The 26,316-nt window shown below is 42.3% G+C and overlaps 3 protein-coding genes across 7 annotated transcripts; 2 read left to right on the top strand and 1 right to left on the bottom strand.

Annotated features, from left to right (window-relative positions):
* Positions 1-1,214: 1,214 nt before the first annotated feature.
* On the bottom strand, positions 1,215-10,188 carry LOC135582803 (uncharacterized). Of its 2 annotated transcripts, none has more exons than XM_065157209.1 (8): positions 10,094-10,188; positions 4,953-9,982; positions 4,622-4,854; positions 4,405-4,546; positions 3,932-4,097; positions 3,527-3,847; positions 2,738-3,432; positions 1,215-2,201 (listed from the first exon to the last, which is right to left on the bottom strand). In XM_065157209.1, the coding sequence occupies exons 2-8, from the start codon at positions 9,900-9,902 to the stop codon at positions 1,521-1,523; spliced, it is 7,188 nt and encodes a 2,395-aa protein (XP_065013281.1). In that variant the 5' UTR covers positions 9,903-9,982; positions 10,094-10,188; the 3' UTR covers positions 1,215-1,520. The 2 variants fall into 2 exon arrangements, with proteins under 2 accessions (XP_065013281.1, XP_065013282.1); XM_065157210.1 differs by having other exon boundaries at positions 3,527-3,706.
* Positions 10,189-11,332: 1,144 nt separating this feature from the next.
* LOC103987433 (protein WEAK CHLOROPLAST MOVEMENT UNDER BLUE LIGHT 1) lies at positions 11,333-19,564 on the top strand. Of its 3 annotated transcripts, XM_009405740.3 has the most exons (5): positions 11,333-11,566; positions 11,706-11,801; positions 11,887-12,043; positions 16,206-17,092; positions 17,557-19,564. In XM_009405740.3, the coding sequence occupies exons 4-5, from the start codon at positions 16,238-16,240 to the stop codon at positions 19,399-19,401; spliced, it is 2,700 nt and encodes an 899-aa protein (XP_009404015.2). In that variant the 5' UTR covers positions 11,333-11,566; positions 11,706-11,801; positions 11,887-12,043; positions 16,206-16,237; the 3' UTR covers positions 19,402-19,564. The 3 variants fall into 3 exon arrangements, with proteins under 3 accessions (XP_009404015.2, XP_009404016.2, XP_009404014.2); XM_009405741.3 differs by lacking the exons at positions 11,706-11,801; positions 11,887-12,043 and having other exon boundaries at positions 16,206-16,637; positions 16,737-17,092; XM_009405739.3 differs by lacking the exons at positions 11,706-11,801; positions 11,887-12,043.
* Positions 19,565-22,695: 3,131 nt separating this feature from the next.
* Positions 22,696-26,205, top strand: LOC135641650 (UDP-glucuronate:xylan alpha-glucuronosyltransferase 2-like). Of its 2 annotated transcripts, none has more exons than XM_065157206.1 (3): positions 22,696-23,039; positions 23,141-23,753; positions 25,054-26,205. In XM_065157206.1, exons 1-3 carry the CDS (start codon positions 22,833-22,835, stop codon positions 25,998-26,000), a joined length of 1,767 nt encoding a protein of 588 aa, XP_065013278.1. In that variant the 5' UTR covers positions 22,696-22,832; the 3' UTR covers positions 26,001-26,205. The 2 variants fall into 2 exon arrangements, with proteins under 2 accessions (XP_065013278.1, XP_065013280.1); XM_065157208.1 differs by having other exon boundaries at positions 22,915-23,044.
* The last annotated feature ends 111 nt before the right edge of the window (positions 26,206-26,316 follow it).

The following is a 26,316-nucleotide window of genomic DNA, read 5'->3' as shown; positions in this document are numbered from 1 at the left end:
CACTGCCAAGAATGTCTAAATCCATGTTGTGATGTGCTAATTTTGTTCCTTGTTCTGGTTCCAAAACTGCAGCTTAACTGGTATAATGACCACTTGTATGTTCTAAATCCAAATTACTTTCTCTGTATGATATTTGGAAATGCCAAGCTTTCTTCCACAGAAGGGCTCGACGAAGATGTTGTTCAGGTGAAGACGCAGTGCATAGTCCAGCGTACATTATGTGTTCGACGCTACAAGAGGTAAACTCATTTAGGACGATGTAATCTTCTGTTGCCTGATGTTGCTGCTCTTATGATCAAGAATAACTGCGTTATTGATTTCTATTGAATTATTAGGTTCTAAGAGTGAAAGGTAAACTCATTTTGGATGATTGAATCTTCTGTTGCCTGATGATGCTGCTCTTATGATCAAGAATAACTGCGTTCTTATTGATTTCTATTGAATTATTAGGTTCTAAGAGTGAAAGGTAAACTCATTTAGGACGATGTAATCTTCTGTTGCCTGATGTTGCTGCTCTTATGATCAAGAATAACTGCGTTCTTATTGATTTCTATTGAATTATTAGGTTCTAAGAGTGAAAGGTAAACTCATTTTGGACGATGTAATCTTCTGTTGCCTGATGCTGCCGCTCTTATGATCAATAATAATTGCGTTCTTATTCATTTCTATTGAATTATTAGGTTCTAAGAGTGAAAAAAAGGACACCGTTGGTTGGAAATGATTGATGCTTCTGGTTTTTCTGATTTGATGTAGAACATCACGTCGTTTCTGTTGTTGACTTGATGCTTTCGGGGATGAATGGGGTCCTCGTCAACCTTGTTGTATGCCGAGCTCTGCAGCTTGCCAAATACATAAACCTGAAGCTAAAGTCTAAATCACAGGCTTTAGATCGGAGTTAGAATGTGCCATTTATATGCATGCACAAGCATTACACCTGCTACATTTATGGCGTATCGATCAGGAAAAGCCGGGGGCAGTCTTATCTTGTATAGAACTGATATATATGTGGTTCAGAAGACAGCATATTGATGTAGATACACCAGCCTAACAATCCCAGGTCTTGATCGATACACGAGATTTTGAACCATGATACACACAGCAGAGAAATTATCGACCAAAAAAGAATGATCAGGAACTTATAACATGGTAAGCCTAGTTACATATGAAGCAAAAGGCATCCGGTAAGTACCACGAGCCTTATCAATCACTCATCAAGCCTGTAATAGACCTAGTTTACTTTTTTACTTTTAAGTCGTCAGGCCCATTATAGATGTCAAAATTGATTTGGAAGAAACTAGACTCGATAGACCTAGTTTACATGAACGAAACGAAGCAAAAGGCATAAGATACGATACGAAAACCCTGTGAATCACTCAAGTCGTCAAGCCCATTGAAAAAAAAAAATCATGGTTCATCGAGAACAGATTTCCACAAGAAGATGGACTCAGATGCAGCGGAGACATCACCTCTGTTATTTATAAATAGTTATGGCAAAGGGCAGCGGTCTTGGTACGCCAAAATCAAGTTCTCGTCTGGCCTTGGTTTGGAAGTCGATTGATCGATGGCTTAGCCACATATATTTGCTTCATCTTAGGTGGACCATTGTTCTTGTCGGCACCTGTGACCTGCTTCCGGGCCTGGAATCCAGTCCTACGATGATGCCATTCGCATCCAGAGCCTGTTCTCTGAGAAACCCCACCTTGCTGGTCGGCATATCCGATCGGACGGAGGTGCTGCTGGCCTGATGAAGTTGGTTGCTGAGTGGGAAGGCCTGTCACTTGACCACTGCTATTGCTGTTACTCGAACCAATCCCTCCGCTATCAACAACACCAGATCCAATTGTTCTTGTTACCATCTTCGGGACTTTCTTCTCGTTCCCACTTGTAGTGCTGTCTGAAGGCTTGATTGTCTGAATATTAGCAGTGCTGGAAGTTGGTTGCTTCACCAAACTCAGACCATCGGAGATCTCAGAGGCAGTATAGGTTGGAAATGGGATGTTCCTACTGATCTCAGCAGATACTGATGAATGAGCTTCACCAAACCTATGGTTTCCGGTGGCTGTGTCCCCTGAGACGCTCCAGTTGAATTGTGAAGGTATCCTGCTCTCTACATGATGCTGCTGTGGTGGCATAGTCAAAGGAACGGAGTGGAGTGGTGGATGAACATGAGACCAAGCTTGCAGTGGAATATTGGCAGTTGGCTGAATAAAAATGGAAGTCAAGTTACTTAGTAGAAGTAAAATAAACGAGACAAGAAGCTAAATGCTTTACATCATTTAAATAAAAGCACATCAATCAAGTAAACCCAAAGAAACAAGGAATACAAAGTGTTTGTTAATTTTTCTAATCTATTGTACAGCATATTAATATTTCCCCCTTCTGATGATATATATACTGAATCCAATATTTTTACTCTGGCACAAAACTGACTTCCATGTGAGGAAACGGGGAGGGTGCACTCAAAATTTATGCTAATGCTTTCTCATTGCAGCCATGATTTCTTTATCAGCAACTTCATCTGAGTCCTCCATGGACACTGTGTTTCAAACCCCTTAAACCCAGAATCTGGATCTCATTGGACATACAATCAACCGGACATTCCAAATGCCAACACCAATTTAAAGCATGTATTGGTATCCTCAACACTCCCAGCAATAATGAAATGATAGAAAATTCTATTTTCAAGATTTGTAATTTATCCTCTCGAGTGTTTGCTTGTAATTAAGAGAACTCATACCTGGAAAGGACTCATGTCAAACATGGTCAGAGGAGGAGCCACTGCCATGAGAGGTGATCCTGGGCTTATATTCTGGACCGGCACACTGGTCGGGGTACCCTGACCAGAAACAACATTTAGACTGCTCAGGTTACCATTGTTGTCACTAGTAGTAGAACATACTTGGTTTTGCTTCCAGTCAGGTTGCTTCCCAGCAGGTATATATGTAGCACCCATAAAACCCAGACCGACTTGCCCAAATTGTCCAACTGGAGCAAAATGGTTGTAGAAGACCATTTGTGGAGGGCATTGAACACCAGGGATTCCTCCAGGGCTGATGAAAGGACCATTAAACCCTGATGTTGGTCGATACAAAGAGTCAACACCGGAGTGGCACTGTGGCCAAGCCCCTGCTGACCCTGAACCCAAAGCAGCAGCTTTTTGAGATTGATGAGTTTGTCCCTGGGAACCAGTAGACTCATCATGAGACCCATATGCAAAGGTTCGAGCATCCAGAATATGGTTCATCTCAAAGCCGGGGAAGTGTGAGGGTGCCGCCACAGGAAATTGTGAAAGCAATGGTTGAGATGTTTGTGGACTTGGTAAGGCGGGCCACACTGAGAGTGGAGTATCGACTGAAAGATCTGCTGGAAGAGCATCTGTTAAAGACTCTTCATTGGCTGATTGAGCAGCTACTTCTTGGCTAGATGCCACATCTGTTACAAACTTATACACAATTATTACATTGTAGAGCAGTAACTTAATAAAGCATTGAAAATAGGACCGAGGCAATAGGACTTATATTATGACCTCCAGATGCCAATGCAGTTCCATCTGCAGTAGTGAAGCTTTTGGTGTCTGAAGATGCAGCTATCCCAGATCCAACTATCTCATCATTGGTAATGGCAGCAACAGCAACAGCAGAAGCAGCTGCTTCAGCTTCTGCCTCTGCATCTTCTAGATTTGGACAAGGTTCACCGTGGCACTTTCCTTCAACAAAGAACATGGAATAATTGTTAGCAGGCAAGTTCTGACCTACTTTTAATTCTGACCTACATGAATCTGGAGGTCCAAGTCCCTTGGAAATAGCTCGGCTGACAGGAGGTAAAATGTTTGGTGGCATTATAGCTCCTGGGCTCACAAAAAAAAATCTAAGTCAACCTGTATGACCAGTGACGATAAGAAAATTGAACAGTAAAGAAGAAAAATACTCACCAAATTGAATTTTCTCACTAGCAAGCAAGGAACTAACGGTGCTTTCTGAAGTCACAACAGATAAAACAGGTTTATGGGGCTCAAGAACAATGCTTGAAACAACTTGTGAACGGAATTGTGCTGGATTCATAGCTTTGTCAAGCTGAGTCTGAGTTAAGGCAATCACCTGAAAAATTAAAAATTGCAGGTCAGAAAGTATATGTATCATAGACTTGACAGAATGTCATGCATGTAGAATCTCTGTACTAAAAAGTTTGTTTTAATAAATAATTACTCAATGTACATATCAGAACCTAGTTTTAAACCAACCAGACTATCACATCAATGAAAAGATGTTGGCACTTTTGTAAGCTTTACGGTTCAAAATGTGGCTTGTGCCATATGAGGATATGTAGATCAAAATAAACAGGGACATTAAATCCAACTGCAAAAGCAGGAAGATTAACCACAAAATTGCTTCTTTAGAAGGCTACCTGATGACTCATGTTTGCAGTGCCCCAGGAACTCAAAGGCAACGTAGTACGATCAGGATTTATGTTTTTGGGGTCTAGCGGTCCTGGAGAGAGCATTAATCCACTTTCAGATGCAGCAGGTACAGAGATAACCTGGCATGACCTGTAAAATACAACAAGTTTAAGACACTACTTGTGCAAAAATCAAAATATAAGCCAATCAAGGAAAAACCCATACTTCAAATCATTCAATCCACTTTCAGAATCAACATTTACTAAAGGGGTGCCAATTGGAGGTAGAGTCTGAGATGTCATATTGTCAGTGAATACATTAGTAGACCCATTCCCTGCTCCAACAGAAGGATTAGAACAAACAACATTTGGCGTGTCACCAACTGAAAATATTTCAGCTTTATGAGAGTTTGAGTTGGCAGCATTGTTTTGTGAAACTGAAATTTGTTTGCTAGGTGCCTGTTCACGACATAGAGAACAAGAAAGAAACATGTCCTTAGAACATTTTTAAGGGCCGCTAATTAAATAAAGTTATGACCTAAGCAAAATCAAATTACCTTTGACACCCTAGACTTGGACTTGTTTTCTTTTGCCCTCTGTTCTCGGCGGTCATTTAACATCTGTCTCTTGGATCTTACCTCGATAAAGTCATCCTCGTTACTAGGAACTTCAATTCCTGTCTGCTTAAAAACACGAACAACTCCACTCAGTAAAGGAGCATCAACATCCTCCTCAAGAATGTGACTTGTGTTGATGTTGCCTTTTCCAGCATGAGACTTGTCAAAGCTGGTTATACTCTTCAAAGCAGTTTCTTTTCCTATAGCCTTCTTGGTCTTCCTATCATAGCTCACAACCCGAGAAATAGAAGCACCAGAAGTTAAGTTCTCTGAATCGTTGATCTTGGTTGGCCAGTCTAAAGCTGCATCTCTCCTGCCTATGTTCTTTATAGAAATCCCAATGGCCGTCGAATGATCCTTTGACACCTTATCTTGCCCAGTCCTGTTGTTAAATGACTCTGAACCAAGTGTGTGTTTCCTCTCAATATGTTCTCTGACTCCTAATTCAGTCCTTCGAATGTTTCTCCTAGCCTTCCTTTGAAAACCACTTGGATCAGCCTGTATTGTATCTACTCCTGCAAATGATGATCTTGAACCAGCATTTTTTACAGTATATGTGTATCTCTTCCTCCGCCCACCAAATAAAGTGCTCGAAGTCTTTAAAGGAGGTTTTCCTCCTGAAAAGAACCTAGAAGATTGCAGTTCAGCATGCTGTTGAGCTTGAGATTCTTTTCGTTTACCAGTAAGCTTATAGGTCTTCTTCACAGTCACATCATCATTACCATGATGCTCAGCTTGGTAAATTGAATCATTTTTACCTTTCTTTTCAACCAAAGAAGGTATACCTACCAGACTCTGAGAAGCCATAGAAACATTCTTTCCAGGATCTAATATCACCTTAAGCTGCCCAGATGACAAAGTTCCTTGAGAAGGTTCAATGAGGTTTTGTGCCAAATTAGACTGTGTAACTGAAGAAACTGAAGGCATTTTATCTTCTGATTTGTTCTGAGAAGAGTAATTGTGAGGTGATTGGTAACACAGACAACCAGCAGGATTCTGTTTAAAGGAATAGGAAGCTGGAGCAGGAGGCTGAACGAAGGATGTGCTATGAGGAGCCAGTGGCAAAACACTCTTAGAGATAGCAGGGGCATACCTCAGCTGGCCAAACTGGAACAAAGGAGGCTGTGAAGGGTGCACCTGTGGCAGAGATGGGCTTATCTGAGTATGCACATGAATCGGCATCTGTATAGAACCAATTTTAATGGCTGGAACAGGAGAAGGTATCAAAGAAGGACCAGAAAACAGACCAAACTGTAGACTAATAGGTGCTTCACCCTGACTAACAGCAGCAGAAGGCAAAGATAAGATAGGTGAATCTGAGGCTGTAGATGCTGTTGAAAAATTGGAAGCAGGAACCATCATATGCTGAGCTGGTACAATCGGGTTCTGGGATGCTTCAACACTGTTTGTAGAATGGCTAGACGACACCATTGGATCAAGAGATAAAATTTGCAAGGACCTCTCAGTCTCACTTACAATTAGAAAAGAATTATTTATAGTACCTCCTTGATGGGTAATTTCACCATTGCTAATTGGTTCTTCCACACTGACAGCAGAACCAGCCTGTATAGCTAAAAAATCCTTACTGTTGCTACGAGTTATCTCAAACTTATCTATACTTGGAAGTTTAACTTCGACACCTTCATTAAATCCAAGAATTACTTGTTCCATCTCCCCAGAATCAGTTCGCATATCTTCTATCACCTGAGCTGAATCAAGATTCTCATCATCACCTTCATGTGCTTCAGCTAGGTCTTGGTAGTCGTCATCTTCTTCATAATACTCTTCTTGCTCCTGTACCTCTTCACTGTTCTCAATTGGCCATTCATCATCTATTCCAGGAGAGACTGACCTTGAAGACATTGTTCTATCCATGGTACCCCTGTCCAATGGCAACACAATATGCTCACCATCGGACACAACAGTATGCTCACCATCAGCAGAAGTTGGCAGTGGGGGAGAATCCCTGGAAATATCCATTTCATGGTGTGAAAGAGGAGCAGGTGAACTAGGTGGGCTTGAAACAGAAAGGGACAACTGTGAATCACATCTTGGACTCATCTTCTCTGGTCCCTGCACTGAATGGATAGCATTCTCTTCCAGGAAATCTGCTGTTCCAGGATGTAGAAGGGTTTCAGGAAACACGCTGTCATAACCTGCATGCAAACTCTTTTGCTCAGATCTACTTGGATGGTCATAATCAAACTCATCATCTGTGAAACGTGACGAATTTGCTCTTTCTGCATGATCTCTTCTCTGCACAGCAGTCACGTGTGGAGGTGGGAGCACCCGGGGCTGCCTCAAGGGCTGACGATATCTTGTAAAGGAGGTAAATCCATCAACCATAGAGTTCTCAGAAGATATTTCACTATATGGAGCATTGGGACTTTCATGTGAATTATTAGGTGCCATTGCAGCATCTCTAAACTTGACACTATCAATAAATTCAGCATCAATGTCAATATTCCTCATGAAATGATCACCCTCTTTCGTAGAGTTCCACCTCTGTTTCCTTTGTTGGTGGTACTCATCTGGCATCTGTGAAGATACAATACCACCATGGATCTCTTTCTTGGGGAGGCCTCTCCTGTAACCGAATGCATCTTGCCTTGGATTACGAGGAACATTCTCTTCAGCATAGGAAGGAAGAATCATGCTGCCATAGGTATGTTTGCCTCTATCAACAAATGAAGATATACTATCCCCTAAAATCTGAGACCTAGATCCCACTTCCGAAAATCTACCCATCAATGGAGAATCCGATAATGCAGATCTAGTGATTCGCTCTACCAATCTCTCACCATCCTCCCAAACTCCAACTTCTGCAACTTGTGGAACTTCTCTTTCCTTCACTACATCAGGCACAAGTTCATCAGAAGCAGAAACAAAAGAGGGAACCCCATCATCTTTTTCTTTGTCTTCAGCCTGTCGCCTGGCAATCCTGGCTTCCAACTCCAAAAGCTTTTTTCGTGCAGCCTCTTTCCTTCTTTCCTCCTCCATTTGGTACCTCCTTTTCTCCTCTTCTCTTGCAATCCTTTGCTCTTCAGCTCGCCTGGCAGCCTCCAATGTCTCCTGCTCAGCTATCCAAGCAGCCTCTCTTGCCTCTTCTTCAAGCAATCGCCTCTTTTCCTCCTCCTCTCTGGCCAGCCTCTCCCTATCCTCCTCTTGCCTTCGTGCAAGCTCCAATGCTCTAGCTTGCTCTTCCATTGCACGTTGCCGCTCCTGCTCCTGCGTCCTCAGAATTCTCTCAAGTTCTGCTTCATATGACTCTCTAACGGGGTCAGGAAAATCAACTTGCTTCTCGAGATCCTTCTTCTTCTTGAAGATTTTAACATTCATATCCTTGATGCCTTCTGAAAAAGGATCCTTGCTATTGAAATTGGCATCTTCAAAGAATGGTTTTCCAGCACTTGATGGTGACCGCCTTTCTCTACCAAACTTGGGCATCGGGTCATTTAATGGAGTAACCTTACTTCCGGTTAAGAATTGCATCTTCGAGACTGGGGCATTCAGAGAGGAACTTCCTTTGGACCAGTTACTGGCATGAATGCTGTAGTGGCCATGGACACTCTGCTCAGCACTCCTCCCAGTGAATGTTTCCGCAACAACTCTACCATTGTGAATGTTCTCAGGAGAAACCAAATCCACCCTAGCATACTGAGAATCCTGTCTCCTCTTTGCAAAACGATCACCATTTTCTACAAAAGATGACCAACCATTACCACCTTCTGTGTTCAATTCCCTGCTTCCACTTGAGGGCCTCCCATAATGTCTGTCCCTGTTTACTCCTAAGACATTGGTGTTCAATCTATCCCTTGGAATCAATGGAGATCTCCAAGAGCCAGAATCCTGACTTTCACTGTTTGCAGCCTTTACATCCTTCACAAAAGAACCGCCTTTGAAGAACTCCCTGGACCTTGTGCCGCCAGCTTCAGTATCATGCAGCCCCCGTCCATCATAAACATCACGAGCCTGAACCGATTCAGGCCTCAAAAACCCTCGATCCCTCTCTCGCCCCGGGATACTGAGTCCCGTATCACGCTCATCGTCAGTCCAATCCGATGTGTGCTGGAGCCGTACGAGGGGCAGCAGACCAGGCAAGTAGCCATCCTGCTTCTGCGACTGCTCCGAAGCACCAGGCGGCCGGATGGACCCCTCATCGCCCTCTGCCACATTACTGGTAATAAGACGAGAGGACCTAATCTGAGGCCTCATTTGGAGAGGTGCACGCAGCTCAGATGCCTCCTCCCGTGCTTCGAGCAGCACTACCGTTCCTTGATGTTGCTTCTGCTTCTGACCCGATGCCTCTTTCTGCTTTGGAGCCGAGGTGAAGGTGGCCCGAAGAGAAGGGAAATCCTCGCCCCTCAAGACTACAGCTTTCTCTGAAAACCCTGGAACCGGTGTAGCATTGATCGGCTGGCCGCCCGGGCGAGCACCTGGAGGCATGTAAGGGCTGCCGGCCATATCATCGCCACCGATCGCTGGTCTTCCCAACTGAGCCTGAACTCTGCCGACGGCGTCCTTCTCTACCATAGAAGACGGCGGCGGAATGACCGGCTTGCTCCAGCCCAGGGCGGAAGAGCCCGCCCGCGCCCCGAGTGCGGCGCTTCCGTGGCCGACGGCGGACGCCGACGAAGCCGGATCGAAGCGCTCGTGTTCCTTCCTCAGCGAGGGCAGGTTCAAGGGAGGCGGAACAGCAAGCTTCTGACCGGTCTTCGCCGCGGAGGAGGCAGAGCTCCGGGCCCTGGAGAGCACCACCATCCCGCCACCGCCGCTTCCGCCACCGCCGGATCCGGGGCGAGAACGGCCATAGACAGAGGAGGTGGAGGAAGAGGGCTGGCCGTAGGATCTGTTCAGATTCACCGATACAAACTTGCTCTGATGGGCCATCACAAGGGGAGACTCCGTCCCCCGCCACCCCCGACCCCGATCGCCGAAGCAGCTCGAATAATCCCTTGCCCCCGCGATCCCTTTTCGATCGATCAATCGCCGGCGTTAGGGTTCCACAGAGAGAGAGAGAGAGAGGGAGAGAGAGAGAGAGAGAGAAGGTGAAAATAAGGAGAAATGGGAGGTGAGGTTACCTCTCTTCGGAGGGCCCTTTGGCGAGGCGGTGGTAAAGGCGGGAGTGGTGGGGGCGCGGAGAAGCGGCCTATCTAACACGAGAGAGGGTGGTGGTGGTTTGGGGAGTACGCATAAAAGAAGAGTGAGGACGTTAAAGTGGATTTGAGATCGCACAATTATTCATTTTTTATTATTAAAAAATTAAATGCAAAATTACTCCCAAAAAATTAACTAAATACTTTCCAAATATTTATATTCATTCCAAAGCCCATTAATATACCCTAATCCCGCTTAATCAAATCCATAATACATAACAAATAAACAATGTTCAAGTAAGATATCTAACAAACCTACTTATAAAAGAGAATATTCCCCGTTAATACGTCAAAACGACTTATAAAAGGAGAGAATCTTTATGTATTCATTCAGAATATCTCTGATTTTTCTTTATAATTTAATGTAGTCGTAAAAAAGAACGAATAAAGTAAAGAATCATTTGTTATTTGTCATAAAATAAGAACCAAACCGAGTCAATCTGGTTCAGGAGACCGTTTCTTGTCCGGTCCATTCGAACCGGACCCACGACCATCATCCCCTCACCCAAACGCATGGCATCCCGATATGAAATCGCGCATGGCCCCAACCATACTCCCCCACTTCATTCATTGCACACCCTCATCCCTCTCGGTACATTATTATTATTATTATTATTATTATTATTATTATTATTATTATTATTATTATTATTATTTAAACCAATAAATCATCTTTTTTTTTCTTTTAGAAAGATCATAACATCCCCATCTATTTACTGCTCACACTGAACCCTCCCACTATAACCACTACCTAATTTAAATCAATTAAAGGACCATCAGATGGACAAATAAAACTCCATTCTGTTTATTATTACTATAATTATAATAAAGGTCCAATTTTATTTAGATGGGATAGAATTCCTCACCTACTATACTGTGTGTCAGTCTGTGGCGTGGGTGAATCCAAGCGTGTCGTCGTCCACTCGTCTCTTGGCGTCAATACTCTACCCTACTCGTTTCCATCGACTTGAAGACATACCTGACTCGTCTTTGGAGAAGAAAGTTAAGTTGTCTCTGTGGGTCCCATATTTAGCAGCAAAGGAACGAAGGGTATCTGATTGGGTAAATAGAAAGTAATTATTTCTTAAATAAAGATCGAAGGAAAGGTACTAAGTTGACGATGAATTATACCCACAAGGACACCCGAAACAAATAAGGACAGAAAGGAATCGGATGGAGAGGAGGGGAAGCGGAAGCAGCAGAGCGGAGAGTGTGTTGCTATGGAGGGATATATGGATCGGGTGTCTGCCGGGATCCCCAAACCCCACTCGTGACTCGCATCTCGTCTCTGTTGGATCCCCCCTCCCCTTTCTTGCTGGCTCCCTAATTCCTCCTTTTTCTTCTTCTGGTGTCGGGAAAGGCTGTTCTTGAATCATTCGTTGCCGAAAGCGCACTTGAGTAAGTCCCTTTCCCCCCTCCCCCGATATTTCTTGGTTGTTGATGTAAAGGAATAAGTTTTCGTGTGCGAGTTCTTGAATTCGAGCAGTAATTTTCAGAAGTTCGTCTACAAGTCATAATTTTGCTGAAGTAATTGCAGAGAATTGATGCGCCCGAGTCGTTATTTTCTACGCTTTAGCATGCTCGTGTGGGGTTTCTTGATTTCCTTGGAGAAACTATCGAGGGTCGACCTTTGGTATTGGTTTTCTTTTTCGCGACAAATTTGCTGGATCTTTGTATAACTATTTACCTGGTTGGTTGTCTTCTCATCCTGGATTTAGATTGCGATCTTGGAGGCTGTCTTTGAGGTTGCGTGGTGGCGTATGTCGTCGTAGCCCTTTTGTTTCGATCAAGATTTGGTCTTCGATTTACTTCATGGAATAAGCGAGTCCGTTGCAGTTTAATTCTCATCACCATGAGCTTACCGCTTACGACCCCGTACTTCCTTTTCCCTTTTCTTGATAGCAGATTGTTTTCTGTATTATTCTAATCGTAAAACTGACCATTAAACAGAAATCTGAAATCAGTGATCACAGATTGTTTTTGACTTTTCAAATTGTACATAATAAGTGATCGCAATAGATGTAAATCTCTTACCAGTTAACTGGATTTAGAATTTTCTACCAGTTCTTAACTCTTGGAACCGCATGGTATTTCTCTCTTGTTTAATATACCAACTATTTTGGTATTTACCTTCTCGTGTCACTCCTTAAAAGACAACTTTTTGTACTTTGCTGTTATGTACATCACATTAGCTTCAATATTATATAATTCTTTGCATTTAATTTCTTTGTTTCACCTGAATAACTTTATCTTAACCTTTGGGATTCATGATAACACAAGAGACAGTGGTGTCAATTCCTAGGTGCTTGAAAAGATTCCTAAATTTATTCTTCAAGTATATAGAAACAGACTATTCATTTATTCCAGTTCGATCATTTTTTTATGATCCTAAGTACAAGGAGTTTAGAATTCTTTCTTTTATGGGTGCTAACAACTTAAGTTTCAGCTGAAGCTACTCAGACCAACTTGTCTGAAGTAGCTAATTCAAGTTAAGAAATGATCTTATCACTCAACTGAAGGTAGAATTGACATGTTTGTCTCTGTTTTCGAGCTGATTAAAGATCCATATCTTGACCTTACCCATGGCATTGGTACCGTGGGTTGGTTTTGTGATCAGTTCCAGACCCAAATTATTTTTTGGTTGATTTCTGTTTCAGGGCAACATTTATATGTTGCCGGTACTGGAAGGTCTAAATCTGAATACATGAAGTCAATTTAAGACTGCGCTGGTACCAAAGTTATTTGGTCTGGTGTTGTTGAGTTATGCTTTATAATTGTGTTGCTTGTCAGGATCACTTTGATGAACTTCTTGTCTGGAACTTCTTTTCCATTTTCGTGATGTGCATTAGTCTTGGTTGATTATTCTTATCTTCTTAAGGACATCAGAAGATATTTTAAGTTTTTGCACAAGAAGTGTATCACTTCTTTATCAGCGGTGCAAATGCATATGGTGAAGGCTGATGTTCCCTGTCATCAACTTATTTTTGTTTATAACCCTATATCAAGGTCTAATTTCGAAATAAGACTATTTATAATTGTAATCCAATTTCTACGGCCACCGTCTTTTATGATTCTAACCTGCTTGTTTTCAGCCTTGTGATTAAACTACATAATCCTTAACAATAAGTCAATCATACTTTTGTCATTCTGTTGCCGGTGTTCATCATATCTGCTACATTTTCTTGTGTATATAAGTGAAATCGTTGGTGCAACAATCTACATTTGTTTTCTAGAAGGCTGATGTGTGTATGACATCAATCATCTTCATCTTAGGTTTTCACTGTTACCATATCTTTTTGACCTGCAAGTTGAGAAATATTTTTCTTTCTGAACCTGGATATTAGATCACTAGCTTTAGGGAGAGGTGGGTTTAGCCTTTAGGTATAGATAGACCACTACATAGTCTATTCATACAAAATCAGGCCATGAACATAGGCTGTTCATGATATATGGAAGTAAAACCATCACATTTGATTTTATAACAATATTTTGTTGGCACATCATTTTTTGGTATGAATTATGGCCAAATTGATGATACAATCATCTACCTTGCTCCGAGTCCTCTGCCTTGACCAAGTGTAAATTTTTTTGTAAAAGATTTTCATCTTTAATTCAATATACCTACTTATTTAAGGAAAATATTTTGTTTATCTATGATCCTTAGTTAAATTTGTAGAGGTGCTTGTTCTATGATTTTGGGTGTCAAAAACCTGGTATACCATGAAACAACCTTCATCATTGTGGTAATATATAATTCTATAACTCTTCAAATTTTATATACTATTCAACATATTATTGTCAACCAGCATCACTTTTTTCTTGGGTATTCTTTATGAAATAATTCTGTTCTTTCAATTATATGGCATACAATATATGTAGATTCTCCTAGATATTGTTATTAGATTGTGATTTTTCTAAGCGAAAACAATACTAGGCAATCACGTGTTATAATGTTGAATATTTAGATTGTGACATGCTCGATAATAGTGAGATGTGGCTATGATTGTGTATGAATGTAGGGTAGAAGCACTCAATGAGGTGCTAAAGTATGGTATGTGATGAAGAAATATGATGTGCACTTAAGTTATTAATTTGTTGCACTGTTGTGATACTTGGTGAAAAACTAAGACGATGATGAAATCAAGAATGTAGACTTGTACAAGGGTGAATAAAGGTCTCAGTTACACCAATGTTGATATGTATAAGAAATGTTCCACGTAGAATTAGAAAGGTTTTGTGGTTACAGCTATGGCTATCACATGGTCAGGCAAATCCTCATAACAATTTTAAGATGGTATGGTACTCTGGAAGCTGGCAATGAATTCATGCTCAGCACATTGATCATCAGGCCTTGGTCGGATGGATATAAAACTGTATAATTAGATTTGAAGCATGGAGTAACAGACAGATTATTAGACAAGTGCCTTAGAGCTGGTTGCTGGGTTTGAGAAAGTGATGACATAAGATAAAAGCAAACTTGGATATTTGTTGTGGGGATGTATCTGAAAATTGAACATAAGAAAATTTAGGCCCCTGTTAATTATGGATGGTGAAGCACTTTTTAAGTAAGACTGGTTGTTTGGATGATTTAGAGTGTGACCTTGGTCCTGGGGGTTAATCGTCTTCAGGCATGCAACAGCTCAATGATACAGCTGTAAGTAGCAACAAATTCTTGTGCATAATTGCATCATTGTGCTTTTGCTTTCTGCATTGTGAGTCGAGAAAGGAGATATTCTTTGTTTATGGTTCAGTATGAGATTATTTGCTTTACTTGGTTTCTTGCAATTTATGTGTATATTGGTATTTTCTTTTATCTTTATTTTCCTGGGGAACTTTTTATTTTTGTGTGTGTGTGTGCGTTTTTTTTTTTCCTTCTGGGTGGCAGGCTGTGAGAATAATGACTCTAGTGTAATCTATTTGTTGTTGAAGTCAATGGTGTGGATACCTAGGTGGGCAAATGTTAGCAAAGGATGATCATATTAGTGGGTAACATGAATCTGTTGTGGGCCATTTACATAAATACATAATTTGTACTTGCAAAAATTAATCTATTTTAACAAATATTGTAGCGACATTTGTTCACTATGTTTCATGTAATTATTTTAATATAATTTATAAAATTTTACTGGATAGTTAGAACTCCTGTTATGCTTTGTGGATCACAATGTTGGATAGTTAGGAAAAGACAAGTAAAAAGTGCCAAGGAAATGAGAATTTTTGGGCTAAAGAGATATTATAATATTCATTCATGAACAACTAGGTTAGTTCTTGTCAAGGATAAAACAAGGTGGCTGACTCCAAATAGTTGGGAACATATGGATCATTGTTGTTGTTGACTTTTCATGTGAATCAGATTGATAGCGTTTTGAAATTTGTACAAACTATAATAACAAGTATTAAAAACTATATGATCATCCACTACTTAGAATGTCAACAAAATACTACTACAATCATTTTGTAACACCAAGGGTTCTGCTTCTATGAATTATATAATATTTTTATTTATGGTGGAATGAGTATAGATAAGCACAGGAGCAGAGCAATGCGCTGATGCTGGCTGATATAGGTGACTGGTATTGGGACAGTAGTACCCCACAAAATATTTCCATAGACAGAGTCTCATGTAATGTCCTATTTGCCGCTTTTTATCCACCAAATGATAACTGTAGATTTGCAATATTGTCCTTGAAAGACAAGGTTTTGAAGACATGCATCACAGTTATATAGGGATAGAAGGTTAACAATTTTATTTTTGTGTAGAAGACAACATGTGATGAACCTGTCTCGCCAAGGGTATAATCTGCTTCGTGACAGGTTTTGCTGACAACTTCTACAGGAATTTGATTTTCTACCGGAGAATATTTTTGACAGTAAATAGTTTAATTGGTTATTAACTATCTGTCTTAAGAAAACAATGGAGATTATGAATGTTAGATATCCGAAGTCTGAAATATTGTGAAACATTTCTTACTTTCTAGACTTTTGTTGTTCCCTTCTCTGACTCTTCTGCCTTGTTCTTTTGTTACTTGAAACACAGAACCAAGATTGACTATATCCTAGTTGTCATGAATGGAAGAAACAAAAGCCACTGAAGCCATGTTCTCTGGAGAACCTCCTCTGTCCACTACTTATTCAGCAGAATGTCTACCAATTAAAGGACCTCCAAATTTCTCATGCCATGATGAAAACCACCATCAAGAAGAAGCTATGAATAATACTGAGAAAAAGGTTGCGCGATGTATTGCCAATGATGCATTATTGGACCACAAGGCAGATATTGCCGAAAATGTCGACAGACTCTGTACCGATAACCAGCAGGAAGCTATCACAGCGGGGCCTGAGCTATCACTTAATCAGTTTGTTTCTGATGGCACATTGTCGACCCAAAATATACTTGTTGATGCAATCATGGATACTAATTGCGAGCGGGGTATAATTTCAAAAGATTCTGTGCAACCTGTTCCACAAGGTGCTTCTGCTATACCTGATCCTCGAGAGAGCTCAAATGTATCAGGCGTTTCTAACACTAATGTTGTGGTATTGACATCTGGAGATATTACTATTGCAGTGCCTCCATTTGACCCACAGAACAAAGAGTTGGAAAGTATTCCAAACCGACATCAAGATGGCACCACTGTCAACCTCGTTGATGTTCAAATAATTAATGATTCAGCTATACCACATGAAAGTAGAAATACTGAAGATAGCACTCCTATTTTGCCCGGCGAACTCAATCACCAAAAGGATGTTGGAAGGATGCAAAAGAAGGCACCTGAATTAGCTACGTCTTCCAAACCTGTAAAAAATATCCATGTAAATAGAGGCATTGTTGACACTGCTGCACCTTTCGAATCTGTAAAGGAGGCAGTTACCATGTTTGGAGGAATTGTTGATTGGAAAGCTTACAGGCGAAATACTTTGGAGGTAATGGTGATTTCCTTCGATTGCTTGTACCTTCTTATATTCCTTATTTGGAAAGCATGTTGGCATCATCTTGTGGATGTTCTTTGTACTCCAGGTTCCTTCATCTTAATTTCTGTGTCCAAGATATACTAGTCCTACTAGCAGTAACATTTTCTGATCTATATTTGACAATGAAAACCATAAATAATTTCTGTTCTACCTGCTTGTCTTTACTTATAAGCAATGGCTAGACTATCTAGTGTTCTGGCTTACTGTGAATACAAGGTTGTGTTCTATACATCTGCAGCTATCTAACACCCTCATTTTGTAATTCCTATCTCACAGAAGAATCTCCTTACATCATCAGTCACTTGACTGTTAACATCGGTCACTCCAACCATGAAGACTGTACTGATTCCACATAAGCAATTAGAATGTGGAATCCCCTGTAAAAGGTTTTAATCCTTATATTTGGCTATATGCAGAAACGTAAGCTACTCCAATTGGAACTCGAGAGAATGCAAGCAGATATTCCTGAATGCAAAAAACAATTTGAAGCAGCAGAAGAGGCCAAGGCACAAGTACTGAAGGAGCTGGATAGAACCAACAGAATCATGGAAGAACTAAAAGTAAACTTTGAGAAGGCCCAAACTGAAGAGGCTCAGGCAAAGCAGGACTCTGAGCTGGCCCAACTGAGAGTCAAAGAAATGGAGCAAGGAATTGCTAGTGAATCTAGTGTTGCTGCTAAAGCACAACTCGAGGTTGCTAAAGCAAGGCATGAAGCAGCAGTTGCAGAACTGAAGATACTAAAAGCTGAGTTGAAATCCTTACAAGGGGAGTATGTTTCCTTGGTTAATGAAAGAGATATGGCAATAAGAAAGGCTCAAGATGCTAATTCTGCACTAAAGGAGATTGAGAAGACAGCCGAGGAACTTACTTTGGAATTGATCACGACGAAGGAATCACTGGAGTCGGCCCATGCTGCACATCTTGAAGCAGAAGAACGTAGAATTGGTGCAGCCTTGGCAAGAGAGCAAGATTACCTTACATGGGAAAAGGAACTGAAGCACGCTGAAGAGGAGGTGCAAGAACTGAATCAACAAGTTTTGTTGACAAGAGATCTCAAATCAAAACTGGAGACAGCATCTACTTTATTATTCAATCTCAAGGCTGAATTAGCAGCCTATATGGAATCAAAATTGAATCAAGAATCCGTGAGTTTTGAGGATAAGTTACCAGATGATGTTGAAGAAACAACCCAGAACTCCGTTCAAGCATTAGCCTCGACCAGAAAGGAGCTTGAGGAAGTACAAGTCAGTATCGAGAAGGCCAAGGATGAGGTTGCCTGTCTGAGGGTTGCGGCTGCTTCTCTCAAGTTCGAGCTGGACAGAGAAAGGGCATCCCTAACTAACTTGCAACAGAGGGAAGGGATGGCATCTATAGCAGTTTCTTCTCTTGAAGCAGAGCTTGATAGGACCAAACAAGATTTAGAAGTGGTTCGAGTGAAGGAAAAAGCAGCCAGGGAGAAGATGGTAGAGCTGCCCAAATTGTTGCAACAGGCGGCTCAGGAAGCAGATCAAGCGAAATCTGTTGCTCAGATGGCACGAGAAGAACTAAGAAAGTCCAAGGAGGAAGCAGAGCAAGCAAAGGCAAGTGCAAGCACAATAGAGATCAGATTACAGGCAGCTCTGAAGGAAATTGAGGCAACTAGAGCATCTGAGAAGCTGGCACTTGCAGCAATCAAAGCACTGGAAGAGAGCGAACAAGCTGCAAGCATAGGTGGTGAGGATTCTCCGCGCAGTGTGACTCTTCCATTGGATGAGTACTTCAATCTGAGCAAGAAAGCTCATGAAGCCGAAGAGCTTGCCCATGAAAGAATAGCAGTTGCTATTGCACAGATTGAGGCGGCCAAGGAGTCTGAGATGAAGAGCTTAGAGAGGCTCGATGAAGCATATGGGGAAATGAGTGCAAGGAAGGAAGCACTAAAAATTGCTATGGAGAACGCTGAGAAGGCCAAGGAAGGAAAATTAGGTGCGGAACAGGAATTGAGGAATTGGAGAGCTGAGCATGAACAACGAAGGAGGGCTAGTGATGCAGCAAAGGGTGGAGTAAATCCTGTAACGAGCCCGCTAAAGACTTTTGAGCATCCTAGTAGACCACAAAAGGAAGAAAGTGATGTTGTCGACCCTTCCATGTCTGATCCCAAGTCGCACATATCAGAAGATAGCTCAGACAATGGTGTGTCACAAGTGAAAATTAAGAAAAAGAAGAAATCACTTGTGCCAAAGATTGTGCTGTTCTTAGCGCGGAAAAGGGCACAACCAGAGTAGCACTTATTTGGTATACAACTGCCAATAATCAGATTTGGGTTGGTGTATATGTATCATAAGCTGATTCAGCCGCTTATTTGGTGCAAGTTTGTAATCTATTGGTTTCGACAAATATGTTTACACGTATGATTTTACAGTGTGATTAAATTCTAATTTAGGACTACATCATGATGCGCAAGCAGCACAGCTTAACCAGTGGTTGATATTTCCAGTAGGAGCGTAATCTCTTTTGCTTCAGATTATAATAAGACATGTTCTGTTATCGTTGCTTAAACCAGATTATGTGATGACCTCGGAAGTTATCCGAGTTGACTTACTGCTTTAGAAGGCAAAGTCATGGCTGTGGCTTTTCACTGGTAGGAGAGTTGGAGTTGATCTTGCTCATCTAGAAGAACAAACGAAAGCAGCAGATGCTGATCTTTATTGAGTGGGTTGACGAGGAGGAGAAGCTCCGTTGAAGGCAAGAATTCACTGACATTCTGATGCCATTTGGCTTCATTTCTTCTACAAACAAAACCTTCAAGATGGCTTGAAGACCTTATAATGGTACATTTGGTGTCTGATTCTTGATTTCATTCACATAAAGAATGCTTTACTCGGTCTGAGATCGGGCAAAATGGCTTCTGACTATATCAGAGTGTCATGCTGTTCTCCATCTTTCTTGGGGAGCTGTCATTACTTTGGAATTACTATTATTCTTTCTTTTGAGAAAGCAGTGTGAATTTAAAGATCTCCTCAACTTACATTTGAATCAAATCCTTACTAGTTCTTGGAGGTGGTTGATACCTAAAATTACATCACAATGCACCTGCTAGATTTCGTCGTTAGATTCCTTTTGTCTTATAATTATGACCTCCACATGTAAAAGTTAATCATCATCATTGTTAAATGCCTTTGAATGTTCCTTTTCTTCTCAAACTAAATAAAGTGAAGTCCACTGTGAGACAGAAACAAGAGTCCATTTAGGGAGATATTTCTTTTTCAAGCTTCTTCGGACATCAAAGAATGATTGTTACACTCTGATGACTGCATAATTTCTTTGATCTCCTTTCTGCTAACTCGACAATCTTCGTGGCTCTCTTGAAGGAAAGCCATACATTTGAATTTGTTCATTTCAGGAGGCTCAAGAAGTGACAGAGGCGATGGCCACATATCTCAACTTCACAGGAAGCTTTGAATTCCTTCAGGCTTCCATGAGGAGGATGTTATTGTGAGTTTTTCTTTCCCTTCCAGTGAGAAGAAACTTCATTTTTAACCTTACAAATCCTTTTACTCGGCACAATATCATGAAGTTTTCTTAGACCTTTACTTTGACTAAGCAGATCTTGACAACATCTGAAACATAGAGATAAATAGATTTCAAAGACAATTCAGTCTCCTCCTCTCCACAGAAGTCTTTACCTACTGGGGTTGGTTGCCATGTCCAAATCCTCCATAAAAGAACAAAGTGTAGGTAACAAAAGGCAACTTTGAAGGAGGGAGAAGGGGTGGGGGGGGCAAGCCATGACAGCATACCTCACATCTCACTCATTTTCTTGGAAGATGAAGTGCTTGATGCATCAACCCTCACCTCTCAGCTCAGCATTGGCTTCATGTGCTTCCACATCAATCTTTGGTGCATGTATGGCCACCTTCCGAGTCCCTGGTTTCCAGTCACTGACCAAATGATCACCATGATTGCTTGGAAGATTTAAATTACAGAAACAACAAAAGGCTCACTTTCAGTTCTTCCTGGTGTTCCATTCTTTCAAAGTGTTGACCATATAGTTGTTGAGTCAGCAGATCAAGCTGTGTAACATGTGATTGTTTTGATTGAGATCAACTGAAGTTAGATAGCATGAAACTTTCAGATGTTTGCTTCTCTCAGGTGCCCAGTTACTTTCAAATGAATCATATCACATATTTCAACCACTTTAAATTTAGGTCGAACTATTAAATCATCATCAAAATTATACATAACACCTGTATACAAAAAGTTATGGAGGGTCTCCAGAAAGGTGTCCATAATACTCCCACTTTTCATCTCATTTGTATATCTACATGAAATAAAAGATTAAACCTCAAAGAAATATATAATGTAGATTTACTTGTCTCAAAATTTACATCAATTCACCTGTCCATCTAATACCTATCATAGTTATAGCTTACAGCCTTAGTTTCTAGCAATTGTAAGGGGAGATGTTTCACTACTCTTCCAATACTGCTGGAGCCAAGCAACACTAACATTAATTGAATCATCTTCCACCCAGAAAATAATAATAAGGGAAAAATTTGTAAAAATAAATACTGAGCATCTGGCCTTATGAATTTCTCTGAAATTTATATGTATATATATATAAATATATATATATATATAAGAAAATAAAAGCTATTGCATCTAAATAGTCTTATGTCAACAAAAATGATTTCATTGATTTAGCCTAATGGAGTATGAAGCTCTGCTGTGCAGAAAGACAATCCCCTGCAAAACAATCTCCATTAGGGGGGTCAGAATTGAGTTGATTGTGTTCCCTTGTTCTATGAAAGCAATCAGAAAATGAAGTTGCTAATTGCCCATCAGCTTTAGAGAAAATAATATTCACAGTTGTACCACAAGGGCCCATGGAAAAGAAAATTTTGCTGTTATTTAAGAGACATGCATGACTTGTTTCTCACTTTTTTTATGATGGGTTTTTTCTTTTTTTATTGGTCAGTGAAAGATGGCAATAATGACTCCAAAAGTTTCTTTCCATTTGCAAATGAGCAGTTGCTTGTATATTGATTGTTCCATTTGTCTGAAATGAGAGTGGCTTCACAACCCTACAGTTCCAGAATTATTGGCTGCCAGGTAGAGGGACTCATGGCTCATGCAATGATTAATTGCCAATGGATCTCAGAGTAACTTTTACATGTGAAGTTTCCTTCCCAGTTATAAGAATTATGCATACTTTCTCCTTGTATATATTGATTGTTGCGAGTGTTGGAATATTTTGTATCGAATTCTTATGTTTTGATTTCGTAGTAAGTGATAAATCTCATGTTCGAGTTGATGCTTCTCATGATATTTGATGATGGGAGGATAGATTTACTTTCCGACATCAGAATCCTAAACCCTGTAAAGAAAAATATTTCTCTAGAAAATGGAAGATGTACTAACCGTGAATGAAGCTCTCTCTGTTTCCCCTACCTTTCGTTGTGGTAGCCAAACAGTCATCTGAGATACACGTGGGTCTCTCTGATTACCTCTTCCCCACCTCATATTCCCGTCCCTCTCTCTCTCTCTCTCTCTCTATCTCTCTACATCCCAACCACTGTGTAGTTAGAACTACTGAACATGGAGCTGGACAAGCAAAAGCTTCTTAGCTTGCAAGCAGGAATGAGTTCACATTAAAGAGAGAAGCCAAGAACTTAATAAGTACTCAAAGGTCGGACGAGGCTAAGAAGAAGCGGCGATGAGTAGTAGTAGTATGGGCTTAGGGAGTGGAATGATGAAGACCGTTGCATCCAAAGCTCTCGTCATCAAGATCAATCTCGCCTTCCTCAGCCTCTTCTTTCTTTCCTACATCCTCCTCCTCCTCCTACAGCCCTCGTCGGTCTACGAACAGAACGCCGCCGCCGAGATCGTCCGCTGTTCCTTGCGCGATTGCCGCGTGAAGAAGGTAAGGTGAGTACTGCTGCTGTGCGTATAGAAACCAGCTCAAACGTGGTTGCGGCTGGTGGTATCGTTGTGTTTGAAGAGCTCAACGTTGGGATTTTGCAGGTGGAAGGAGTGCTGGTTCAGAGGAAGGCTGCGAGGGAGAACCGAACGGCCATGGAGACGGTTCCCGGCTTCCTCAGAACGCTGCACGGCAACGCGAAGCTTGGTTTGGTGAACATTGTGGAGGACGAGGCGGTCGAGTGGGGACTGGTCGGTGGGAGGACGACGACGGTCGACTTCGAGCGGGTGTCCGAGAACTTGAAGTGGGAGGACCTGTTCCCCGAGTGGATCGACGAGGAGGAGGAGAACGAGGGCCCGTCGTGCCCCGAGCTCCCCATGCCCGATTTTTCCTTGTACGGCAATGTGGACGTGGTGGTGGCCAAGCTTCCGTGCCGGCGGTCGGGGACCGCCGGGTGGTCTCGCGACGTGTCCAGGTTGCAGGTCCACCTGGTGGCGGCGACCACGGCGGCGCGTAGGGGGAGGAGGGACGCGCGGGGTGCGGTGAAGGTGGTGCTCCTGAGCGCGTGCCGGCCGATGATGGAGCTGTTCCCGTGCGACGAGATGGTGGTGAGGGAAGGCAAGTGGTGGCTGTACGAGGCGGAGGCGCGGCGGCTGGAGCAGAAGGTGGCGCTGCCGGTCGGCTCTTGCAATCTGGCCTTGCCACTGTGGGGAAAAGGTGCGCCCAGCTGCTCGACCTTTTGCTCCGTCACTGTTATGCCTTCTTTCTTCATGACAGTCACAGATTTACCATATAATAGAGATGAAGTTTCAAAGAATTTGATCTTTTGATCTCTAAAATCTTTCAAGAAGAAGATAAATGATCGATTTAGTTGCCAATTTAAAGATCGGCTATATAGATCTTTAAATCATACACAGTAAATGTCTTCTAGTAGGAACGACTGGTTGTCATAAAAGCATAAATTGATTGACAGGAAAAAATCTAAGCTATACTGATAGATCCCATTAGCATTAATCCAGTCAAAAGTTAGATCTAACATCTAGTGATAGATATCCTGATAGATCCCATTAGCATTAATCCAGTCAAAAGTTGGATCTAACATATAGTTCCAGAGAAAGAGAATGAGATCAAAAGTTCTATGGTTACATCTAATAATATTATGACCACTATAAACCTTCTGAATTAGTTGTGCATTGGGCAGACTTGTCGCCAATCAATTGATTGGAATCTTAGCTTTAGGTAGCGAAAACATCCACATCTCTCACAGGAAAAGGCCTGTGATAAGAGCCTTTTTTATCTCGGATGAGTAGAACAGAGCAATAGCAATACAAGTCTTTGCATGGACATGTGGGACACAAAGACTGCTGTCGGTGGCATAAATACATTCCACCTCGCTCAGTCCTGCGTGTTGAAGGACAGAGTACTGTGAGTTTTGCCATGATCCAACTCTTTTTCCTTGTTCCTCGGCATGATTTCTTCTTCTTTTCCAGCTTTCTATCATCATTACCACCCACCACCATCATTATGGATGCATGGACTTCCTTGGAGTTAAAAAGGTACAACAGCATGGATCTACAGATGTTTCCTCATGTCTATAGGGAGCTTTGGCATGAGAAAGACTGGCAGGTTCTGATATGAGAGCTTGTCCCCTCCACAGCAAAGGATGTCCATGCATCCATCACAATTGGTTGGTGGAGGAGAACCTGCACTGTTGTTGATATCTCAGCTGGATCAACATCATGCTTTTCCTTGAAGCCATCTATTTCTGTCAACCCTTTCATTCAAAGTTCAATTATCTTTTCTCTTCTTACCTGTCAATGCTAAGAAAAAGAGTAAACTTGCAAGGCTTTGATGGAGATGCATAAGGACAGAAAAGGCCGATTCGATGTAAAGATCTTATTTAGTAAATTGAAGATGTTAGATAGTTTGATTGATTATTGTTGATAATAAGATCTTGCGATTGAATCATGTCTTAGTCGAAAAATCTAATCTGGATGGTATCGGCAATGATTTCCAGGAATTGACGTGGTCTACGATGCATCGAAGCTCGCCGGCGGTCCGGTGAGCCCTCACCGCCGGGAGGCTTACGCCACCGTCCTCCACTCCTCCGATACGTACGTGTGCGGCGCCATCATCCTCGCCCACAGCATCGTCCGAACCGGCTCCACCCGCGACCTCCTGCTGCTCCACGACAAGTCCATCCCCCACGACAAGCTCCGGGCGCTCGCCGCAGCCGGGTGGACGCTCCGCGAGATCGACCGCATCCGTAACCCCCACGCCCAGAAGGACTCCTACAACGAGTATAACTACAGCAAGCTCCGCCTGTGGCAGCTCACCGATTACCACAGGGTCGTCTTCATCGACGCCGACATCCTCGTCCTCCGCAACCTCGACCTGCTCTTCCGCTTCCCTCAGATCTCCGCCACCGGCAACGATGGCGTCATCTTCAACTCCGGCATCATGGTCATCGAGCCATCGCACTGCACCTTCAAGGCACTGATGGCAAGCCGCGAGGACGTGATCTCGTACAACGGCGGCGACCAGGGGTTCCTCAACGAGGCGTTCGTCTGGTGGCACCGCCTGCCGCGGCGGGTGAACTTCCTGAAGAACTTCTGGTCAAACACGACGGCGGAGGCGAGCATGAAGAACCGCCTCTTGGCCGCGGACCCACCGGAGCTGTACGCCATACACTACCTCGGCTTAAAGCCGTGGATGTGTTACAGGGACTACGACTGCAACTGGAACGTCGGAGACCAGCGCGTTTACGCCAGCGACGCAGCGCACGGGACGTGGTGGAAGCTGCACGATCAGATGGAGGCGGGGCTGCAGCGATTCTGTAGCCTTTCGGGTACGAGGAGGGAGCAGCTGGAGCAGGAGAGGCGGCAGGCGGCGGAGCTGGGGTTCGGGGACGGCCATTGGAGGCTGAAGGTATCAGGGAATGGCAGGACCGTGACGACGGAGTGAGGAGTCGTTCGCAGGCTTAGTAAGCAATGCTGGTATTCTTTTGATAGATCATATCTATCTACGTCTCCGATGGTTGGATTTTGATAGGGTTCATATGGTTTGTGCCTGTAGAGAATAATGGTGAGAGGAGGAAACAAAAGATCCTATTGTTCCCATCCATCAGAGATCTCAATAATGTGTGGAATGCAGTGAAAGATTTCTTTTATGCTTTGAGCTCCCTTTTATGAATGAATCACCAAGAGATATGAATACTGTTCATGATACACTAACAGAGCAGGGGGCAAACTCACCTTAGGAAGGAGCAATGTTTGGTTCC

The sequence above is a fragment of the Musa acuminata genome, chromosome BXJ3-6, assembly GCF_036884655.1.
Source record: "Musa acuminata AAA Group cultivar baxijiao chromosome BXJ3-6, Cavendish_Baxijiao_AAA, whole genome shotgun sequence".
NCBI classification, from domain to species: domain Eukaryota; kingdom Viridiplantae; phylum Streptophyta; class Magnoliopsida; order Zingiberales; family Musaceae; genus Musa; species Musa acuminata.
The sequence above is the reverse complement of the archived record's forward strand: the minus strand, read 5'-3'. Positions and strand labels throughout refer to the sequence as shown.